The 21,751-nt window shown below is 37.1% G+C and overlaps 1 protein-coding gene across 2 annotated transcripts; it reads right to left on the reverse strand.

Annotated features, from left to right (window-relative positions):
* Positions 1-1,438: 1,438 nt before the first annotated feature.
* Positions 1,439-19,639, reverse strand: LOC108986254 (WD repeat-containing protein 26 homolog). 2 transcript variants are annotated; one of them, XM_018958815.2, is made up of 6 exons: positions 19,252-19,625; positions 18,294-18,527; positions 16,237-17,061; positions 10,968-11,069; positions 2,903-3,532; positions 1,439-1,813 (listed from the first exon to the last, which is right to left on the reverse strand). In XM_018958815.2, exons 3-6 carry the CDS (start codon positions 17,032-17,034, stop codon positions 1,598-1,600), a joined length of 1,746 nt encoding a protein of 581 aa, XP_018814360.1. In that variant the 5' UTR covers positions 17,035-17,061; positions 18,294-18,527; positions 19,252-19,625; the 3' UTR covers positions 1,439-1,597. The 2 variants fall into 2 exon arrangements, with proteins under 2 accessions (XP_018814360.1, XP_018814359.1); XM_018958814.2 differs by lacking the exon at positions 18,294-18,527 and having other exon boundaries at positions 19,252-19,639.
* Between the last annotated feature and the right edge of the window lie 2,112 nt (positions 19,640-21,751).

Raw genomic sequence — 21,751 nt, forward strand, 5'->3', positions numbered from 1 at the left:
GGAGCATTTGTGTTTGAAAGTTAGAAATGAGAAGGATGAAGACGCGGAGAAGAAATGAAGGAAAGTTAAGTGTTTTGAAAAAGTAAAACGTTACCGTTTTATTTAGTGCCACATGGGACACGGTTACCCAGCGGTTTCCTCATCTGGTTACATTCAGCTTTTTTCTTAGAGAAAAAATTATGAACCCGCTCCAATAGAGAACAATGTCCAAGATCCAAATGATGAAACAGAAGAAGAAAGGAAAATCCACAAAAGTTTTAACCGAAAATTTCTGAAAATGCAAATTAAATGTGAAGCCAGAGAAAACCAAACCGAAAAAGATTAACCACATACCATTTCATTCGGAAGTCCTTCTCTACAAGCCTCCGTTTTCGTTCGCTTCATCGTGAGCAGAATAAAAAACAACCACAGAATAGAATCCTAATCTCAAAATCAAACCCTAGATCACGATCCCGGGCATAAAAAACTCAAAACGCAAAAATAGTTGTTTATCGGCAAGGAACAATGTTTACATGTATGGAAGAAAGGGAGATGAACGGTGGATGAGAGAGAGAGAGAGAGAGACGAAGGGCTTACACGAGAAAGACCCACGCAGGGTTTGAGATTTGAAGAGAACGGCTAGGGTTTGAGATCTGAAGATAATGATGCTTTTATAGTCGGACGGGTTGACACCCAAAACACAAATCCGCTTCTTGTCGGGTTGGAGATCCGATCAAATAGCAACCCGATAAAATACGGGTCGGGTCAGCTCATTTTAATCGGATCCATCGGTTCTTCAGATTAAATGCACAGCCCTATGTAGGCATATAATATATTGTTATTATGGATAAATATCAGCTACTTAGATTTTAATTATTTATAAATTTTTAAAATCTTTTAATTTAATAGAAGTTCTACTTATTAGTTGTACAAATTCATATTAGATTTTTTATTTTTTTTATCTAATTTATTAATTATTAAATCTTATTCAAAAACTAAAAAAATAAACTCGAGTTCAAGCTCGAGCCGGCTCAGCTCGACTCCGACTCTATTTGAGAATTTAGCTTACTAAGTTGAGTTCGAACAAAAAATAAATATAAATCTCGAACTCGAGCTTGAGTATTTTGAGTCGAGTAGAGCTCAGCAAATCAAAAACTAACTCAGCTTGATTACAGCCCTACTTGAGAAGAAACAGTAGATCACCTTCTACATTGTGAGGCTGCAAGCATCCTACGGAACATGATCTTTGATCTTTTTAAGATCGAGGGGGTGATGCCTCCCCAAGTTGAGCTTTCTAACACCTTTGTGCAAGATGATACCATCGTCCGTACTATTGTATCACCGGATAACGGTTCACCATGCTGTTCCTCTTTCTATTTCTATTTTTCAAGATTTTCCTACACTTTCAAGATAATAACACAGCCTTACTACCAATAAAATTTCATTACTACCTATAAAAAATTGGCGAAAATGAGACGGTGGATTTATTATCAGAAAGTTATTGCAGAATTCACATACTTGTCTGATAAATGTCTGCTTGCAACGATGCTGAAGTACTTGGTATTTACACAAAAGCAATGATCAGAGAAAGAACAAAATACAACCAATGAACTTCTTTTCAGTTTCCCCCATTGCAATGGTGGATCCCATTAGTACGAGTATCCTTGCGCTTCATTGTTAGCTCATTTAGGCCCCATATTCGAATTGTGTGGTCATCACTGGCTGACGCCAACATGTGGGGGTTCACTGGATTCCAGCTCACACAATTCACAGCTCCAGAATGGCCAGGCAATGCCTCTATAAGCTCCCCTGACTCTCTGTACCATATATAAACCTGCAATCCCAAAAAATCAAATGATCAATGCTCAGAAAAAAAGGGGGGAAATTTGTACTCATGCAATTCATGATGGTATTATAGAAAAGAAATAAAAAGATAGAATCCTAAAACAGTCAGGTACATACTATGAAGCGAGATTTCATTTTATGCATGTAACACCGGAAATTTAAGGGTTTCTATTTTTTTAATGTGTTTTCTGATATGGACATAAAAACTATTTCTTGTGTTTTGTTTGCCAATCTTCCTTGGATTAGTAAACTATTGTGTGCTAGACATAGAGGAAATTTTAAAAGGGACTAAGAGCTTCCTAGAAAGGAAGTTGAAAGCTGTTAGGATTCCCTTTTCTGGACGAAACCAGACCAGCCCTGCAAATAATTGTGTACTCCACTAATGTGATTGGCCGCGTCACTTCTTTTTAATATGCCAATCACATCAGTGGAGTGCGCAAGGAGTACGCAAAATTGACTGTATGTAGCATAACTCTTTTTTTAAAGAACCTAGGAGTCTCAATTGCATCCTAGCAAGTAGGCAGCTTCTCCTAAAGCTAATAGAAATAAAAGACCAGCCTCAAGGAGCAAGATTTCTAGTTCTGCCATCAGCTTCAATCATATTATCTGACTTTTCTAGTTCTCATAAAAGCTTTATCTAGTTTCCAGGTTAAGCAATCACTGCAACCCCTCTAAAAGATATCAAACCCTAGATTTCTGACTCCAAAACAAATTACCACCCCATATAATCATAGAGGGCTTTGCCACCACCCCTTTCAGTAGCTTATTCCTCTCAATTTCACATCAAGAAGCAACTAGAAACTATGTTTTGAATCTTCTCTCATAAATAATAGTTTTCGGGCATCACTTATCAGAAAATAATAATTTTCGGACATCACAAATGATACCAAAATGGGCAACCATGACAGCATAAAGGGAATATAACATCCGCATAAGCACATATAATACACATAACATTCTCTGAATTATAATAGAAACAGAAACACCCAATGAACTTTCTACAGAATAGAACTTGTCCCTATAAACCAAGAAGAACCATACTCAAAAGAACCTGAAAGGATAAAATTAAAACCCGTACCTGTGAGTCCTCACTACCACTAGCAATAAAAGCTTGGGAAAGTCCACCAAAGCAAGATCTAATCAAAAACCGGGTGCGTTTATGACCTTTGTACTTGGCAACAAGCTTGAGGTCACCATCAATGTCCCAAAGATGGATTTCTTGGTCCAGAAGATTAACGAGCAAAAACCTATTATCCCTCGATAATGAAAACGAGGTTATTGTTTGATCCTCTTCAATTAATCTTTCAGTGTTTGCTTCCCGGTCAAGTAAGAGTATTGCAGTTTCTCTACAAATACTTATAATCTGCTTTCCATCATTCGTTATTTCCAAATCAGATATCCTAAGAGTTCGTTGCCCTTTCCAACACTCCAGCTCTCTCCCATCTAGTTGCCACATACAAATACTCTTATCATTGAAGCCAGAGAATACACATTTGCCATCTGGAAACCATCCACAGGATACAAGGCCAATGCCAGCTTTCTCATAAACATGGAGGCACTCGCCAGAAGAAACATCCCAGCGCCTGACAACCTCCTCCAGTCCACAGGTAAGTAGTTCATGATCATCAGGACTCCATGAAGCAGAGCAGACAGGTTTCTGGTGGCCACAGAGTCTATGCTTTAAAGACACACCACCATTCACATCAACCTGCAGATACCCACAAAAAGGAATAAATAAAAAAGGTAAAATAATAGCGTTTTGATATGAGACGAGGAGGATGCCGCAGACACAGGGATGTCTACAACAAATGCATAAAGCCTCAAATGCTCAGCAATTAGATTCCAAACCACCAGAAACCAAATATCAGAACTATACACCCAAATTAGAAGAAATCCTAAACAGAAATCCCGATAATAAGAACTTAACCAACAATTACCGTATTACAATAAGGCTGTTAATAATGAGATCAGAGAACAAAACTTGAGAGCTGTCTCTCACTCCCATGGCCATCCCTGGTGCTTCTTGCAAGAGACGACTATTTTCCTTCTGTGTATTCTGCTTTATTTTGATTATCAGCCCTCTATTGAGATGCTTCACTCTAATGGTTGTGATTTCATCTCCATCTGAGATTCAGGATCTTATTTTGCATTATTATGAAGGTCTTCTCACCGAACCAGCTTCTTGGAGGCCTAAAATTGATGGGTTGATTTTTTATTCTCTTGATCCTCTTAGTGCGAGTTGGTTGGAGAGACCCTTTGACGAAGATGAGGTTTTTCACGTGGTTAGTGGGATGGTTAAAGATAAAGCTCCTAGTCCGGATGGATTTTCAATGGCCTTTTTTCAAGTTTGTTTGGAGATTGTGAAAGAAGATATGATGCGGGTTTTCAGGAGTTCTTTTCCTTTTAAGTTTGAAAAATCACTCAATGCTACTTTCCTTGCTCTCATTCCTGCTTAAGAGTTAAAGGATTTTCGTCCTATTAGTCTTGTGGGGGGGGGGCTACAAGATAATTTTGAAGGTTCTTGCTAATCATATGAGCAAGGTGATGGAGCAAATTATCTCTAAGCCCTAAATGCCTTTGTTTGGGGGACACAAATCCTTGATTTGATGTTTATTGCTAATGAATGTCCAAACAGTTGTATGAGGGAGAGTCTTCCTAGTGTTTTTTGTAAGCTTGATATGGGAAAAAGCATATGATCATGTGAATTGGGATGTCCTTTTCTACATGCTTGGGACATGCGGTTTTGGGGAAAGGTGTGTTCATGAACTAGGCACTGTGTTTATACTGCCCGAGTCTCGGTGTTGGTTAATGGTAACCCTGCTGGTTTTTTCCATAGCTCACATGATTTGAGATAAGGAGACCCTTTATTCCCTTTCCTTTTTGTCATTATAATGGAAGCGTTGGGTCGGATGGTGAAGGCTGTTGTTTGGGGGGGTTCCTTTCAAGTTTCTCGGTAATGCTAATAATGCGTCTATTACACTTTCTCACCTTTTTGCAAATGACACTCATTTTCTGTGATGCGGGTCGTGGTCAGATTCAAGCTTGAGGGCAATGTTATTATCTTTTAGACCTACATCAGGCCTCAAGGCGAACCTTGGAAAGTCGGTGGGGGTGGTGCATAACATCAATAGTTTGGCAAGTTTGTTGGACAGTAAAATTGCTTATTTACCTCTGAAATATTTGGGTCTTCCATGGGGAGAGCCTTTTAAGGTTAGTGCTATTTGGGATGGGGTTGTTGAGAAAAGGTTGGTTGGTTGGAAGCATTTATATTTATCTAGAGGGGGTAGACTTACTCTTGTTAAGAGTACCCTCTCCAATCTCCCCACTTACTTTCTATCATTGTTTCCATTGCCTGCAGGGGTGGCCAACCGGATCAAGAAGTTCTTTTATGCTTTTTTATAAGGTGGAATGGGAGAGGAAACTAAGGGTGGGTTTGGATACACAAACCTATCTCATCTCATCAATTTCATCATTACAATTTTCCCAAATTCTCATACAAAAATATAATAAATAATTGAACTTTTTCAAATCCCAAAATAAAAATAATACTAAAAAATTATATTTAACAATATTTTATTCAACTTTCAACAAAATATCTCATCTCATCTGAACTCCCTATCCAAATCCACCCTAAATTTCATCTTGTTAGTTGGAATAAATTTCTTCTCCTATTGCGGTTGGAGGGTTGGGAATTGTAATTTGAAGATCTTTAATAAAGCTTTTTATGGAGATATCAATCAATCAGGTGAGTCGCTATGGAGGGAGGTCATTGGTTGGTGTTCTAATGAAGTACAGGAGGTTTATGGTGTGGGTCTTTGGAAGTTCATTAGAAAGGGCTGGGAAAGTTTTGTTAGTCATGTTAGTTATGCTGTTGGAGAGGGATCTAGGATCCGTTTCTAGTTTGACATTGGTGTGGTGATCGAGCTCTCAATAGGGTGTTTCCGGCTATTTTTCGATTGGCTCAGATCGGTTTGCAGATGGATCTGATCTGCTTGTTCGTTAGGATTGGGAGATTGATGAAGTTTCAGCTTTCCTCAGCTTTCTATACTCTTTGAGGCTTGGTGGTAATGATGGTGATAGGATGTTGTGGAAGTCCAAGGGGTGCAAAAAGTTCATTGTTTGTTCGTACTATAAGTTGTTGGCTCTTCAGAATAGTCTTTTTCCTTGGAAGTGTATTTGGAGGTCTCAAGTGCCTTCCAAAGTTTTTTTTTTACATGGATTGCCTCTCTTGGGAAAATTTTGACGCCACATAATTTAAGGAAGCGGGGTATAATACTTATTGATTGGTGTTTCATGTGTAAGAAGCATGGGAAACCATGGATCATTTACTTTTGCATTGTGAGATGGCAAGGGCTTTGTGGGATGGCAGTTTTTGTAGAATCAGCTTGGCTTGGGTGATGCCTTTGAGAGTGGTTGATCTTCTTGCGTGTTGGAACAGGCTTCATGGTTGTTGTCAAGTGGATGTGGCTTGGCAGATTGTTCCTTTATGTCTTATGTGGTGCATTTGGATGAAAAGAAATGAGCTGTGTTTTAATGACAAGGAGAATACTTTGGAGCAACTCTGGAATTTGTTTGTACACTCTTCGTTGCTTTGGTTTTCTGCTTTAGTGATTAACAGAGCTTCTAGTCATGATTTTTTGTTGTTGCTTTCTGTTTCTTAGAATGTATTTAAGTGTTTTCTTATGTATACTTCTAGTGTATATGGGCTTCGCCTATACATTCGTTTATAATAAAATTACTTCTTACCCAAAAAATAAATTTGGTAATATAGTGACTTACTAAATGAGGCATGTGACCTTTTAATTAGTCGCTTAGAAGATTTAGAACAATGTGCTTAGAGTAGACTTGAGTTACCAGTTGGGCTCATGTCTATGATATAGAAACATTCGTCTCATTCAAGAGTTTGCTAAAGTTATAACAACAGTTTTGGAGAATTATGGAACAAGCTGTATGATTTCCCTTCTTAACTCATATATAGATTACATTAGTTGGTCTCAGAGCAAGATCTTATCCAATGGATTTGAGTGCAGTATATGGGTATTGCTTAGGATTTTGGAAGATGATGTCAACGATAACAAAAGTATTTTGGACCAGCCACTCAACCGAATCAGGATGCTCCCTTGATCAAGAAACGGTGAAGATGTTAAAGACTTGGCTCAGTTTGGATATCAAGAGTACCTCAGATTATTTGTGAATAGTAGTGAAGTAATCTGAGAATATCTGAGAACAGTTGTGTTTTCAAACAGACCCTTAAGAAGGCAGCCTGAAGCTTTTGCCCAGTGTGTTACACAAAGAGAAAATCCTTCTCAAGATGCTAACAAATCTGCAGGGAATGACTATCAACATGAAACAGAATTAAAAAATATTTTTCATGTTAATATTCCTCAAAAACAAGTGTTTTCATGGCGGATTTGTCGAAGACACACCAAAAATTGGTGAGTATCGTAATGGCAAAGGGTTTAAGATCAGTTTTCTTCTGTTGAGAAAGTATTCGATTGAAAGATGTTCCAAAAAATAAGAAAGTGGACTGATTGCAATGTTTCAGGTTGGCCATCTATATCTAAACTGCAAACTAGTGGTGCAGCCATTAAGGCCCCATTTGGATGGCGAAAATGTTTCATCTCATCTCATCATTTCAACTTTCTCAAATTCTCACACAAAATATAATAAACAATTCAACTTTTTCAAATCCCAAAATAATAATAATATTAAAAAATAATATTCTAACAATATTTTATTCAACTTTCATCTCAACTCACAATCCAAACGGGACCTAAGTGTTACAAGTAACGAGAAAAGGAGGCATAAGTCTTCGCACTGTTGGAAACCAGTCGTGAAGGAAAACAACTGCTTGCACGTGATTATAGTGAAGAAGAGTTTGTTGTTAAAAAATAGAATGGGCCATGTCTTGTAATGCAATAATTTCTTATAGCCCAACCATATGAAATTGCAAAAACTAGCTCCACCACAATGTGCTCCAGAACACTAGCACTAATTCAAGGCATAATGGTAAGAGCCATAGATGGTGGATGCCGCAAGAATGTTATTTCTCAAGACAAAGCTGAATCTGAAAGTTGAGACACATCCTCAGAGCTATAAACTTTTCTGGTTAGAGAAATTGCAAAGAGATGTCACTTGATCCCGTTCCATAAAAACTCTTCAAGTAAAGATGTCAATTATTCTAGGGCATATTTAACTCACCTGGAGTGATTGATGCAAAGCACGTGTAATATCCCATATGATAAGGATAAGAGTAGCTGGTGAATGAGACTCACATTGCTTGGGAAGGAGAAATTCTTGCTCTTTATAAGTTTCCAATGAGACTCCAATTGTATCATTGACTAGTTTTTTTGGAGTATAGGCCGTGTGGTTTGGGCCTTCTTTTGGGGCGTTACAAATGGTATCAAAGCCTATCTCAACTAAAAATGTGGGACTTGATCCGTGCCACCTACAAAAGATAAGCCCGATGAGGACATCGGGAATTTAAGGGGGGGGGAGATTGTGATACCCCATATGATAAGGATAAGAGTAGGTGGTGAATGAGATCCCACATTACTTGGGAACGAGAAGTTATCTTAATGCATTTGTCATTTAGGGGATGTTTGGAGAATAAGATGAGATGAGAAATTTGTTAATAGCAGTGAAATGGTTTGTGAATAGTAATGAAATGTGAGTCATAATGTTTTATTGGATTTTGAAAAATGAGAGACAAAAGGTTGAATAAAAATATTATAAAACTAAAATATTGTCAGAATATAATTTTTTTAAATTAGTTTTGTTTTGAAATTTGAAAGTCTTATTATTTTTTGTGTTTTGTTCAAGAGTTTGGGAAACTTGTAATGATTGTTAGATGAAAAAGTTAAAAATTTGAGATTAAAAATTGTTTGTGTTTAAGTGATGTTTGGGAAAAAAAATTATAAGAAATTTTGAGAAAGAGGGGGTGAGATTAGGTAATAGTCCTCGGAAACTTTGAGAAAGTCCCGTGAGAAATTTGTTCGGGAGTTTGGGAAACTTGTAATGATTAGGTAATAGTCCTGGCACCTCCCAAACCTTCTTTCTTTGTGTGGACAACGTCATTAGACAAGATCCTTACTAGAGATAATCTGAGAAAGAGAAGGATAATCATTGCAGATTGGTGTTGTATGTGTAAAGGACGGGGTGAGTTGGTCATCTGCTTTTGCATTGTGAGGTAGCCAGGACTCTCTAGAATGAGGTGTTTAAAATGATGGATTTAACATGGGTTATGCCAGAATCCGTGGTGGATATATTGGCGTGTTGGACCTCTATCCGAGATGTACATCAGATCAAAATGATTTGGAAGATGATTCCTACTTACATTATGTGGTGCTTATGGCAGGAGCGAAATGAGAGGACGTTTGAAGACAATGAGAGATCTATGGCGGAGCTAAAAGTTTTCTTTTTTAGGACTCTATGTACTTGGGCCATTGCTGTGGACTTTAATGGCATGGATCCTCATATTTTCTTAGATGCTAATGTGCCTTTGTAGATAGAGCATAATACTTTGTAATTGGTAGTTGTTGCCCATTCTTGTTAATAATACTTATTTTACTTATCAAAAAAAAAAAAATTTGAGATGAGATGAGATCCATTCTCAAACAACCCATTAAGTCTTTAAAGTTCTCGTGCAATGGTTCGATATTCTGGTGTCCCAGGCATAGAGGTAAGTCATCCAATTTTTTTATGAGCCATGTGATCACTAATAAGTAATTTTTTAATCAGTCATGTAACCACTATGAGATATATTTAGAGATACAAGTGTGAATCAGTTGTTGCAGTTGCATCTTTACTAGGGAAAGATTCTTTACTCTTGGGTTTTGCTAAAGTTGTAATGGCACATTGTGGAGTTGATAAATCATTGAGCCACTTTTTGTGCCCTTTTTTCTCCTAAGATGTGGGTGCTCTTGCCAATTTGATAGCTTGACTGTAACACTGCGGATTGTGTATTGGAAGGTGGTGAATGTAATTCAACATTGCTTGGGAGGGAGAAAGTCAAGACTGTTATAATGGTACCCTTGACTAATATATTTGGAGTATTGGCCCAAAAGTGGCTTGGGCTTTCCTTGCATCATTAGACTGAGTAGCTCTTCGGTTTCCACTTTTAAATTCTTTTACTCTTATCATATTCAGATTCGATAAAAAAAAGTCCAAGAAGCATCTTCACGAAAGAATTACGATATGTTTGGTTAATAAAAACTTTCACAATCTTTAAGATTGTTTTACAAATATTTTTTGTTTTTTGATAAGTAAAGTTTTACAAATATTTTGAGATGTATTATTTATTGGGTTTTGTGAAAGTAGATAGGAAAATTTGAATAATATTTTTTCAATATGTTTTGTATTTGGGTGTTTAAAAAGTGGATAGGTAGAATTGAAAGTTGTTCGAATATAATTTTTTTTCATGGTAATTTTTGTAAAAGTTGTTTTCATTTGTGTTTTTTACTTTTCCCTGAAATCTAGGCAATGATTGGATGAAAAGTTATAAGTTTGAAATAGATTTTTTTTCTTTAGATTGAAAGATGTCTGGATTGAAGTAGAAAAATTGCTTGAGAATTTTTTAAAAAGATGTCAAAAGGAACACCTTGCAGCTAGAATTGGTATTTTAGGATTTGTTTCTTTGTCTAACTGGTGGCAGAAAGGCCAGAAAATACTATTAAGTCCAAAAACCCCAGGAAAAAACCAGCACACCCTTCCATAAAAAGTTTGGAATTAAGCCCACCCCTCCAAAACCGTAGCTCTCTCAAAATCCGTCAGGAACTTACAGCTTAAAAATTCTTGCTATGTTGCTTTTCTATTTCCTGTCCTTTAGAACCCTTAATTCAAAATTTCTTACCCAACATTAAATTATACCCATAGAACATCTGTAAGATAGATATGCAACAATATGATTGCCGAATGATCATTTGGTGAACAATCATAGAACCCTGAGATGTCGCTTCAGTGTAGATATGCAAAATATTATAGAAGTGGAAAAAACGAAGCTATGAAATTAATAAGTACAGTTCAATTAGGCTCATTAAAAGAGATCACCATACAGTCGAATCTAAATCAATTGATTGAACATAAAGCAGAGAAAAGGGTATCAGATACAATATGGAGAAGTTTTTGGTAAATATCAAGCTTACCTCCCATATGATTGCCGAACGATCATTTGATGATGAAGCCAAATAGTTCCCATTATGTGAAAATTGCAAGAACCAGACTTCATCACTGTGTCCTTGCAATATCTATTCAAATATGAATAAAAATAATGATCTTAGGAAATGAGACAACGATGTGAAACCAAATTCACAATAGAAACTGTAAATGTAATTCAATACATAGCATGCCCTACGTTGATAAGATTCTCTAGAATAGACAACAAATAAACTTAGAAAAGATACTTACAAACTTCAACAACTACAATTATAGAATTACCAAAAAAACAAGGGTCATAGAAGATGTGGGTTTAGCCTGAACCAACACCTTTATTCCATTCCTCGAAGGGCATTACTTCTATAAGCAACATGCATGGTCTTTTCATATGCACAAAGGAAAGTCTCGCTTTTCTCATCTTTTTTTTTTTTTTTTTTTTTTTTTATATCATCTTTAATGAAGATGTACGAAGAGAAAGATATACTGTGATACCCCATATGATATGGATAAGGGTAGGTGGTGTATGGGATCCCACATTGCTTGGGAATGAGAAGTTCTTGCTCTTTATAAAGTTCCAATGGGACTCTAATTGTATCATTGACTAGTCCTTTTGGAGTATAGGCCATGTGGTTTGGGTCTTCCATTGGAGCGTTACATAGAAGCAGACATCCTTATGCATTTGTCTACACACCAAGTGCAATTGCCACCATCAAACAATCTTTCATTTGGTGAATTGGGGGGCTACGGTTTGTACCCCTACACAAGAAAGCGGGCTGTGAATTCAGAATTTGTTGGTTTTCAACAAGGCTTTATTGGGTAAATGGCTATGGAGATACCACGAAGAGAGGGAAGCTTTATGGAGGGTGATTATAGAGTTAAAATATGGTGGACTGTGGGGAAGATGGTGCTCGAATGAGGTGAGCGGATCACATGGGGTGGGGCTTTGGAAACAAATAAGAAGAGGCTGGACCAATCTTCATCGATACACACGTTTTGCAGATGGGGATGTTCCAAAATTCAATTCTGGAATGACCCATGGTGTGGAGATCGAATGCTCTACCCAACACTATACAACATCGCCCGAAGAAAGGAGGCTTTCGTAGCAGAGCTCATGGATCTCTCTAGTGGCCCTCCTCAATGGAATATCACTTTCCTTAGAGCTGCCCAAGATTGGAAAATTGACACATACAGATTTCTTCAAGCTTGTGTATACTTGTAGAGTGATTGGAGGAGCAGATAAGATTATGTGGTCACAATCCAGGGAGGGAAAGTTTACTGTACAATCATACTACAAGTCCCTCATGACACATTCTACAAGAACATTTCCATGGAAGAACAAATGGAAGATTAAGGCCCCCCTAAAAGCTTCTTTCTTTGTATGGACAGCTTCAGTAGGGAAGATTCTTACCTTAGATAATCTAAGAAAATGCCAATTGATGGTATTGGATTGGTGCCATATGTGAGTAAGAAAAGTGGGGAGTCTGTGGATCACCTATTATTGCATTGTGACGTAGCCATGAGCTTATGGAATGATATCTTTGCTCGAATGAGACTTCTTTGGGTAATGCCAAGAAGGGTTGGTGACTTTTTGGCCAGCCAGCAAGGTATTCGAGGTAATTCTCAAATCACAGCGATGTGGAAGATGATACCGATTTGCCTATAGTGGTGCATATGGATGGAGTAATGGTTAGAATTTTGAGGATCGTGAACGGACAATGGACAAGATTAGAACTCTTTTTCTTCATACATTATTCCATTGGTCGATTGTAATAGACTTTAATGGCATGAACGTACATGATTTTCTTGTATCTTTAGACAGTCATGCATAGGTGTGGTTCTTGTATATATCCGTGTATTTGGCTTCGCCTATATTTAATAAAATTCCTATTTATTGATAAAAAAAAAAAAAATCTTATAATCTACCCTACCCCCTTATTCATCTGTTAGATAAGCATATACACTCCGTGAGTTAAAAAACAGATTATGTGAAATTGAGGTAAGCTGAACAACTCTTTAGAAAATCATTTCTGAAGAGTATAGCACAAGATATTTGAGCCAGTCTTTATGCTTTTCAGGTGCCATTAAAGACCTTCTAACGACTAAGTACCACTGCATAATGCCATTTTCTCTGACTTTTCTGGATGTCGAAAGAGGCATTTATATAGGATTGATCTTTTCGCCAACAAAATTATAGAATAACTCAATCAGTATTTTATTATTATATGGGATGCAGGAAAACCTATGGAATTGTAGACTTATGCCGCAACTTGCAAAGTAATAGTGGAGGGGAGTACTTGATATAGTTTATGTAAGACTGAGGTTCAACTTCTGAGACCATAAGGCGGATGCCTATGTTCCAGTTTGAGGTTTCAGTGCCAGCCTTTCTGTCAATATATATATTCTAGAATTACAAAAGTATATTTTTACATTTAGTAATTAAGAACAAGGGCTGTTTGTTGATTAATTAGAGAATAAAGTGATAAATATATCTACTACTGGCTCTTTGATTCGATAGATGGATATGCTTCTTGCTCTGCTCCTATGACACAATCAAAGTGTCCCATTCCAAGCATCATTGCCTTTATTCAGGTTAGCAAGAAAAGGGACCCAACATAGAGGGAAACACTTTTTTATTGTTTTGATAAGTAACATAATAGAGGAAAGCACTTGCTTAAGTTAATATCATAATTTATAGCTTCATATGTTGAAGAAGCCTAGGACTCTCCAAGTTAAACAAATAATATAGATGGTTTGAAGAAGCCTAGGACTCTCCAAGCCAAGGACTCTTATAAGTGATATTTTATGCTTAAGGTATGGGGTAAATAAATTTTGTTCAGCGCAATGGAGTGGGGTGCCCATCTTAAGCTACATAGGCTTAAACCATGCTCTTTAACTATGTCTAATTTCAACCAAACCTTTCACAGATGCTCACATCAAAGATAGTGCTAATACTTGTCGGAAGCGGAGGGTTTGATTATGATCTCTTGATATAAGATGCCTGGTCAATGATTCCATCAATACTAGGTTCCAAAAAGATGATAAAATAACAATCAATGCCCTCCAAAATATTGTCTTAACAAATCCCTCTGACATCTTATTCTACCATGTCCATATTTGCAATCCGATAAATAAAAATTGCAATTTTGGGACCTCCTCCCTCAATCACGAAATCCTTGAATTTTATGACAAGTAACTACCCTTTGCTGTGACATTTGCAAAACCACATTTTTATGTAATCCTCAGACATGGCTGCCCTTTCTAATTGTTCCAAACGTCAGAATTGTTCCAGACATTAGGTGTTGCATGTGTAGGAAAAATGGTGAAACTGTGGATCACTTCTTGTTGCATTGTGAGGTCGCTAGAACGTTATGGAATGAAGTGTTCAACAAGTTAGATCTTGCTTGGGCCTGCCACAGTGATTGAGCTCATGGCAAGTTGGACCAATTTACGAGGTATCCCACAAATCTCAGCGGTGTGGAAAATGGTTTTGATATGTATTATGTGGTGCCTATGGAAGGAGCAAAATGACTGGACGTTTGAAGACACGCTCCTTTGGAAGAACGTTAGATTATTTTTTGTCAGCACTCTTTTTCTATGGGCCACAGCTGTGGATTTCCGTGGCCTCAATTTTCATGTTTTCTAGTTTCTATTTCCTCTTCCTAAATAGGTGTTACCTTTTGTATATCTTGTGTACTTGGGCTATGCTTATTCATATCAATATAATCGTTTACTTATCAAATAAAAGAATTTTACAAATGCTCTTCCTTCCCAGATCTATCCTTTAAATGCTTATATATTCAATATAATCTCTTCAATAACGTCCTCATTTTCTCATTAAACACAAAAACCTGAGGATTTGACACTCCAGTCGCCTCCTATCTTATAACGAAATGTGCTTCCAACATGTTACGGATCCTAAGCAGTCTTCCAAACAGAAATGTTTATCTTTCATAGGATAGCAGCGCAAAACTTTATGAAAAAGCCTGGCTTAATTTGTCATCCTTGTGTTTTAAGAAAAAATCCTCAACTCCACCAAACCAATCCAAGATTTAACTTTGTATTCTTAGTTCCTAAATTAGTGCTCAACATGTATCCAAAATTTCATATGATTACAATTTATGAAAGGAAGTAAAATCTCTAAATCAGTTGAATTCTTTTTTACAAGTAAATGTGAGTTTTATTGATAATATCAATAGGCTAGCCCAAGTACACAAGTCGTAGAGAAAAAAAAAAAAAAAACACCTAGATGGAGTTAGAAACTGATCGAGGGAAATCATGGAGACTTTGTCCATTGAAATCTATGGTTATCGCCCAAAGAAAATGGTTGTCGAGTTATCAACTTGAGAGGGAAGCTTTATAGAAGGTTGTAGTCTCCAAGTATGTTGGTGGTTGGGCATGGTGGTGTTCTAATGAGGTAAATGGGCCACATAGGGTAGGGATGTGGAAAAGTATCAAAAGATGATGGGTAGACCTCTCTAGATACACAAGATTTGGCATGACACTCGGTGTGGTGAGTGAACCCATGAGGAAACTTTTCCAAAAGTATTTAGGATTGCAAGGATGCAGGAGGCTTCGGTTGCCGACTTATTGGCACTTTCAATTGGATACCTTAGTGGAATGCCAGTTTCCTCAGAGCGACACAAGATTGGAAAGTGGACACTTTCATCGACTTTTCTTCAACCTCTTGTGCTCTAAGAGAATAAGGGTTAAAGGGATAGATAAACTTCTATGGAGTCCTTCTAAGAAAGGAAAGTGCACCGTCCACTCATTCTATCAGGACTTAAGTACCCAAGATATGAACTCTTTCCATTGGAAGATGAAGCTGCATCAATTTATTTTTGAATGTCCATAGCATTAAGGCTTCAAGAAATAACCTTAACCTTGGGAAAACCCCACAAACAAATACTCAACTTGAGTAAATGAATTCTGATTGTTAAACATGATAACAAATTATACTCGTCTTGACAAAGAAATTAGTGGTAGACAAATGCAGAAACATAAGTTTTCTTGATCAATAGTCATCCCCTTTCATATCAATAGGGAACTTCGGAACCTTGTGGGGTTAGGAGTAAAGCATCCCGAGGTTGGTCCATTAAGAAGATAATGACCCTTAAAATACAACTAATATTGGTCACTAATGTCAATCACAAGCCCACCACAAAGAGAAGCTTCCAGCACATTGTGTTACAGCAAAGGCAGAATAAAAAAGAGAACTACTTGTGAAACTTACAAACTTTAACTGAAAGGACTTTCTCTAACCTGTGAAGTACGGGAGGGAATCTGATCTCTTCCACATAGATGATCAGTGTACAATGACATTTCCTTATCCAAAGAGTTGTGAAAAACGCAAGCATCTCTTTGCAAAAGAAGCGCCTGTTCGACTAAATGTTCCAACCTGCTTTCAGGTATCATAACTGTTGGGGGAAGCAGTTTCTGCAACTCCACCAGCAGCTTTGAACGAGACTTTGACCTCACAGTGTCTTTACCTGGAAACCCAACTTGAATACACTTTGAAGGAGCAACTATGCAGGAAGAAAGTTCACGAACTCTACTCTTATTGATGCATAAAGGTGCAATCTCAGTCCTCAATGTATTTAGCGCATCCATGACCTTTTCTGCATCCAAAAGTTCAAAAAACTTCTGCTCCAGAATCAGAAAAGAAGCTGATTTAACAACGCTTTCATCCAACAGTCCAATGTTGCACAATGTAGAAACACTTTCATCCCAATTGCCATCAAGTATTTGCTGCATAAACAGATTTACCACAGAGGAGTGTAAGGGTATCCCAGACTCTTCCTCTAGATGAGCACCACTGTTCTTATAACCAAGAGTGTACAATGCATTGGCTATTATACGAACAAATTCCTCTCTTTTAATAACTCCTTTTGAACCAACAACCTCTTTATCCCCTTCAGATGCTAGGGGCCGAGCCATCAAGTCGCTTGAGGAGCCAGATACAGGCCCTATAAAAGATGAACCGTTGGAAAGACCTTTCAATTCTTCAGAAGAAACTTTCATGCGTTTTGTTGCTGGTTCTTCATCCTCTTCACCTCCCATGAAATGTGCACCTCAGCCCATATATTCCTACAATCAGAGAAACAATAAAAAACTGAATTTAAAATATGCCACCAATAAATCACAAGAATAACTCTCAGCACATATTACTCAAAGTTACCAGTCATACATTCCAAAGTCGAATGAAACAAATAAAGAAAACAACCGCTAAGACTCTAATAAGCATCAACAAAAATGAATTAATAAACTTTAAACATAATATGCATAATTGAAACTTCAGAAAATATTCCTCTTTGTCAATGTTTCTAAAGATGGAATAATTGAAAGTTCTGATGTATATACTTCGGTTCTTTGTGGGTTTCACATGCTGTTTTGCCACCATTTTAACAGCTAATAATGATGAAAAACTCGCTAATAACCACCTCAAATCCACATTAGTCCTTACAGCTCCAATTTACATAAATATAGGGATTACTTTATTGGCTAAAGGTCAACAAGCATTTATGACCATAGGTCAGAAAAGTGTTATGAATTTCATAATTGCCGGCTTCCTATAAGATTAAGGGGAAATGCTAAACATGGGCTGGGACATTAGTAAAGCATATTCAGAACGGAATGTCTGATGGGATATTAACATATTCTATTTTTGATAGTATTAAAACACGAAGTTTGTAGTTGAGATTAAGCCAATAAAACAATTATCACTACAATATTTCCGTACATTCATCTGAGTATAATTCAAGGTCGATTTGCTCTCTATGAAAGCATCAATGCCAGTCTGAAGGCATAAAACATTTTTCAAATGTATTACAAGTAACAACCATAAAAATGAAACAAAAACTTATTTCTTTCATGATAAAAGAGTGAATTTATGATTGCCGTATCAACATATTTGACAAAGTATATGAGCACATGGTATCATTTCACCAAATCATATAAAAAAAGACAGAGACCCCAAATGTTGAAAGATTACTGCATTGAAGTCATATATTCTGCAATAACCTTCTTCACTTTTATTTTTCATTTTAATTTTCATAATTAGTGCTCAGTGGTTCCAAGGTAACAACAAAAGGTAATTCTTTTTCCATCTTTTTTGCTGTAATTCAAAACTTTTGAGTAACAGACCAACAAAATGACATGCATCCCATTTCCTTTCTAACACTTCTATTCTGATATAGCAACCAACAACACAATAAATTTCATAGAGCTTGAAAGTTTGCATTTCTAATACATTTCTTACCATATACATTCTCATCACCATATTGAGAAAATCTAAAAGATCAGAAGATATTTATACATACCATAAGTATATATAGCCCATGCTAACACACATTCAAAGCTGGATGTTCATTAAATTGGTTTTCTTGAACATCCACAGTTCTAGCGTAACTCCTCAATATTCGAAAAATTAATTCCAGTTTAAGGTGCCAGCATTTCCAAAATGAGCGGGGTTTCGCAACCTCTGTTTTTGCCGAGACAAACGTAACGGAAGGGAGCCCATATCTCCAGCAACAAGTTACTTTTCATTGAAAAGTCTGATCCAATTATCCAAGTTACGCATAAAAGTCAACCAATAGTTCACAAACTAATTTAAGCCTTAATTGTATCTCATAGACTGCCTAGTTTAGTGAAATATCATTTACAAACCCAATCACATGCCACAGACAGTAAAACTCAGAAATAGTAAAAGAGATCTACAGTACATGCCTTAGAGAGCATACATTTCATCAAGTCAACTCAATGATCTCAGTGGCATTTAACACAAAACTCTCAGTTAGATAAATAGAAATTCCAAATTTAACAATCAAATGGTCCATTAATTAAATGATCCACATTCCAAAAAATTAACCAAATTCTTTAAAAATAACAGAAGTACTTTAAGCAAACGCATTGCTATGAATCAACTGTTCTTGAAAGGAATACAGAAAGCAAATATTTACAGTTAATTTCTTCTTGAGAGCTAAATATTTAGCAAGACGGGCAGAAATTAATTAGTATCGCAATATGCACGCTTCTTAGCAGTAATTAGTTAAATCTCGTATAAAAATACCCATTAAAAAGGAAATCCTACTATACAACGCAATCATACCCAACAAGAACAAGCAATCTGACACACACACACATATATATATAAGAAAAAAAAATTATAGGCAAGCCAATATAAATTTAAGCACTAAACAAAAATTAAAAAATTAAAAAAAAATGCATCAAGAAATGATAAAAAACCAACAATGAATAGAAGAGTACAGATTACCCAACTTTAGAGGTAATTTATGCAGTAAGATAGCAAAATCTTGAATACCCAGAAAGCGATTTCGTGGAGGGAGTCAATCCGGATCAAAAGGAAATGAACCCAGCACAAGCAAAGAAATTCATTATCAATAAAGAGTAGGGGTAAAACCAAAGGATCAGAGCACCCACAACAAAAGACTTTCTTTTTCTTATTTGTCGGCACATTAACAGTAATAATAGAGGTGGGCAAGCGCAGGATTGAAGTGGAGGCGATGGAGAGACCGAAAATTCGTGAAATATGTAGACAGAAACGAGAATTTACAGCTAAAAGGCTTTCGTAATTGGAGGAAAGTGTTTGGAACCTTTGTGGGTAAAAGGAAGAGACTGATGAGTTTCCCTTTGCGTGGAGGTAACCAACTCTATGGGGTTATGGGAGAGCGAGAAATATGGGTTTGTGGTGGGCCTCTCTCACTGGGCTTTCCATTCTGTGAGACTCGTAACCAACTCGGGCCAGTGGACCCCAACCAACAGTTGCATGGCGTGAAAAAATGCATCAGTTTCTAATGGACTTAAATCGATAAATGAATAGAGAGACAAATTGAAACATCTGGCAAGGCTGGTGAAATTTCATTAAAAAAAAGAAAGAAAGAAAGATAATAATCTGAATTTCTTGTATTTAGAGAGAGGCTTTTGTTTTGATCTTTCCTTTTTGTACTTGTACCAGGTTTCGACTCTTGGACAAAAGTTTAAACACAATTTTTTTATTATCCCAAAACACCCCCCTTCGCAAACCATTTAAAATTGCATTAGTTCGGTCTTGCGCAAATAACACATTCAAAGTAGGCACCTAAAATTGGCACTCCCGAGTTTTATATGAAAGAGAGCTAGAGGTTTCCTAGCACTGCTGAGGAGTTTTTGTCTCTTGTTGTGAGCAAGTTTGTTTTCTAGTTTTTTGACTTCGAAGTTTTTTCTAGTTTTTTGGAGTGCAATGGCAGATGACATAGTTGAGAAGTGGAGTAAATTTCATCTGATTGAGGTGAGCAAAAGGAAATCTCGATACAATGTTTGATTGGTCAAGTAGTCTCGGATAGATCTGTCAATAAGGAGGCCTTCAAGTCCACGATGATTAAGATATGGAAGCCAAGAAAGGAGGTGGTGTTCAAAGAAGTTGGTGAGAACATGTTTCTTATGGAGTTTCTGTGTGAAGAATGTATTCAAAGGGTTCAACAAGGCAAGCCATGGACATTTGATAGGCACTTATTGTGCCTCAATTCTTTTGATGGCAGTGTAGCTCCAAAGGATATGGAATTCATGATAGAATATTTATGGTTCCTTTTGATGGAATGACAAAAGATGTTGGGGGTGCAGATTGGTAGTCTGATAGGAGAGGTGATGGAGGTAGATGTTGATAGCGAAGGTGTTGGTTGGGGTCCATATCTTCAAGTCAAGGTGGCCATTAATATTCTTCTCCCTCTTATGCGTGGCATTCTTCTCAGTATGGGTGGTACAAAGACATGGGTCTCATTCAAATATGAAAGGTTACCATTTTTTTGTTTCAAGTGTGGTAGGATTAAACATGGTGGGAATGGTTGTGATGTGTCTATTGGGTCTGGTTTAATACAATCTTCCTCTGAGAAGCAGTATGGTGCATGGCTTAGAGCTTCAACTGCAAGAGAACAATCCAACGGTAGGCGTGGTAGCAATGGTGTAAAGGTTTAGTCTGCTACATAGTCTTCTGATTTGCATGGAGAAGATGATGATGTGGCAATCAATTAGGACATTAATGGGATGGCATCTGCTCATAAAATGCAGCCTAATATCTCGGGGGAGTTAAGCAAGATTTCTGGAGAAAATCAAGGCAGTTATAGAGAAAAGACAACGGAAGGAGGCTGCAGTCATGCCAGCAATAAAGATCACCATGCTATCAATGAGCAATTACAGAGGGAGGATTTGGCTCAAGGTGAATTTGAGCAGTTACAAAATGATGTATTGACTGAGGGGGAGACATTCATAGTTGTGGAGTGGGATGGTGTTATCAATAAGGAAAGTGCTCTATAAGGGAATTTTGCCCAAATAAGCCTTCTAATTACGCCTATAGAACCTGCTGAGGTGGAGCTCGGTCCTAGTAAGGCTAAAAATTGGAGGAGGAAGGCACGTGTTCAAAATAAGGCTTGTTCAGGGGACAAGTCAGAAGGCCATTTTCAACAGTTGTGCACAAAGGCTAGTAATAAAAGGCCTCACCGAGGTGGAGGTAAAATGGAAAACCAGAACAAAAAATCTAAGCTCCTGATTAATGAGTTGGCAGATATTGATCATGTAATGGCAATGGTTGTCTCTAGCCCTGCCAAGATCAATGAGTTGCATGAGCTGGAACTATTGAGCGCTTGGGAACCCTCGAACAGTTAGAATGCTTAGTCTCTTAACTAAAGAAAAGTGTCCCAAGGTACTGTTTTTAATTGAGACTAAATGTTAAAAAGTTAGACTCGAAGAAGTTAGAAGGTTGTTGAAGTTTGATTGTTGTTTTATA

The sequence above is a fragment of the Juglans regia genome, chromosome 10 (assembly GCF_001411555.2).
Source record: "Juglans regia cultivar Chandler chromosome 10, Walnut 2.0, whole genome shotgun sequence".
Taxonomy (NCBI): Eukaryota; Viridiplantae; Streptophyta; class Magnoliopsida; order Fagales; family Juglandaceae; genus Juglans; species Juglans regia.

What these genes read in the sequence shown, in the direction of transcription:
- LOC108986254 (XM_018958814.2), bottom strand. Translation starts at nt 17,034, where the DNA reads ATGGGAGGTGAAGAGGATGAAGAACCAGCAACAAAACGCATGAAAGTT. An exon ending in GTTCGGCAATCATATGGGAG is followed by an intron (nt 3,533 to 10,967) that starts GTAAGCTTGATA and finishes GGGTATCTGCAG; the next exon opens with GTTGATGTGAATGGTGGTGT. An exon ending in GTGGTAGTGAGGACTCACAG is followed by an intron (nt 1,814 to 2,902) that starts GTACGGGTTTTA and finishes TTGGGATTGCAG; the next exon opens with GTTTATATATGGTACAGAGA.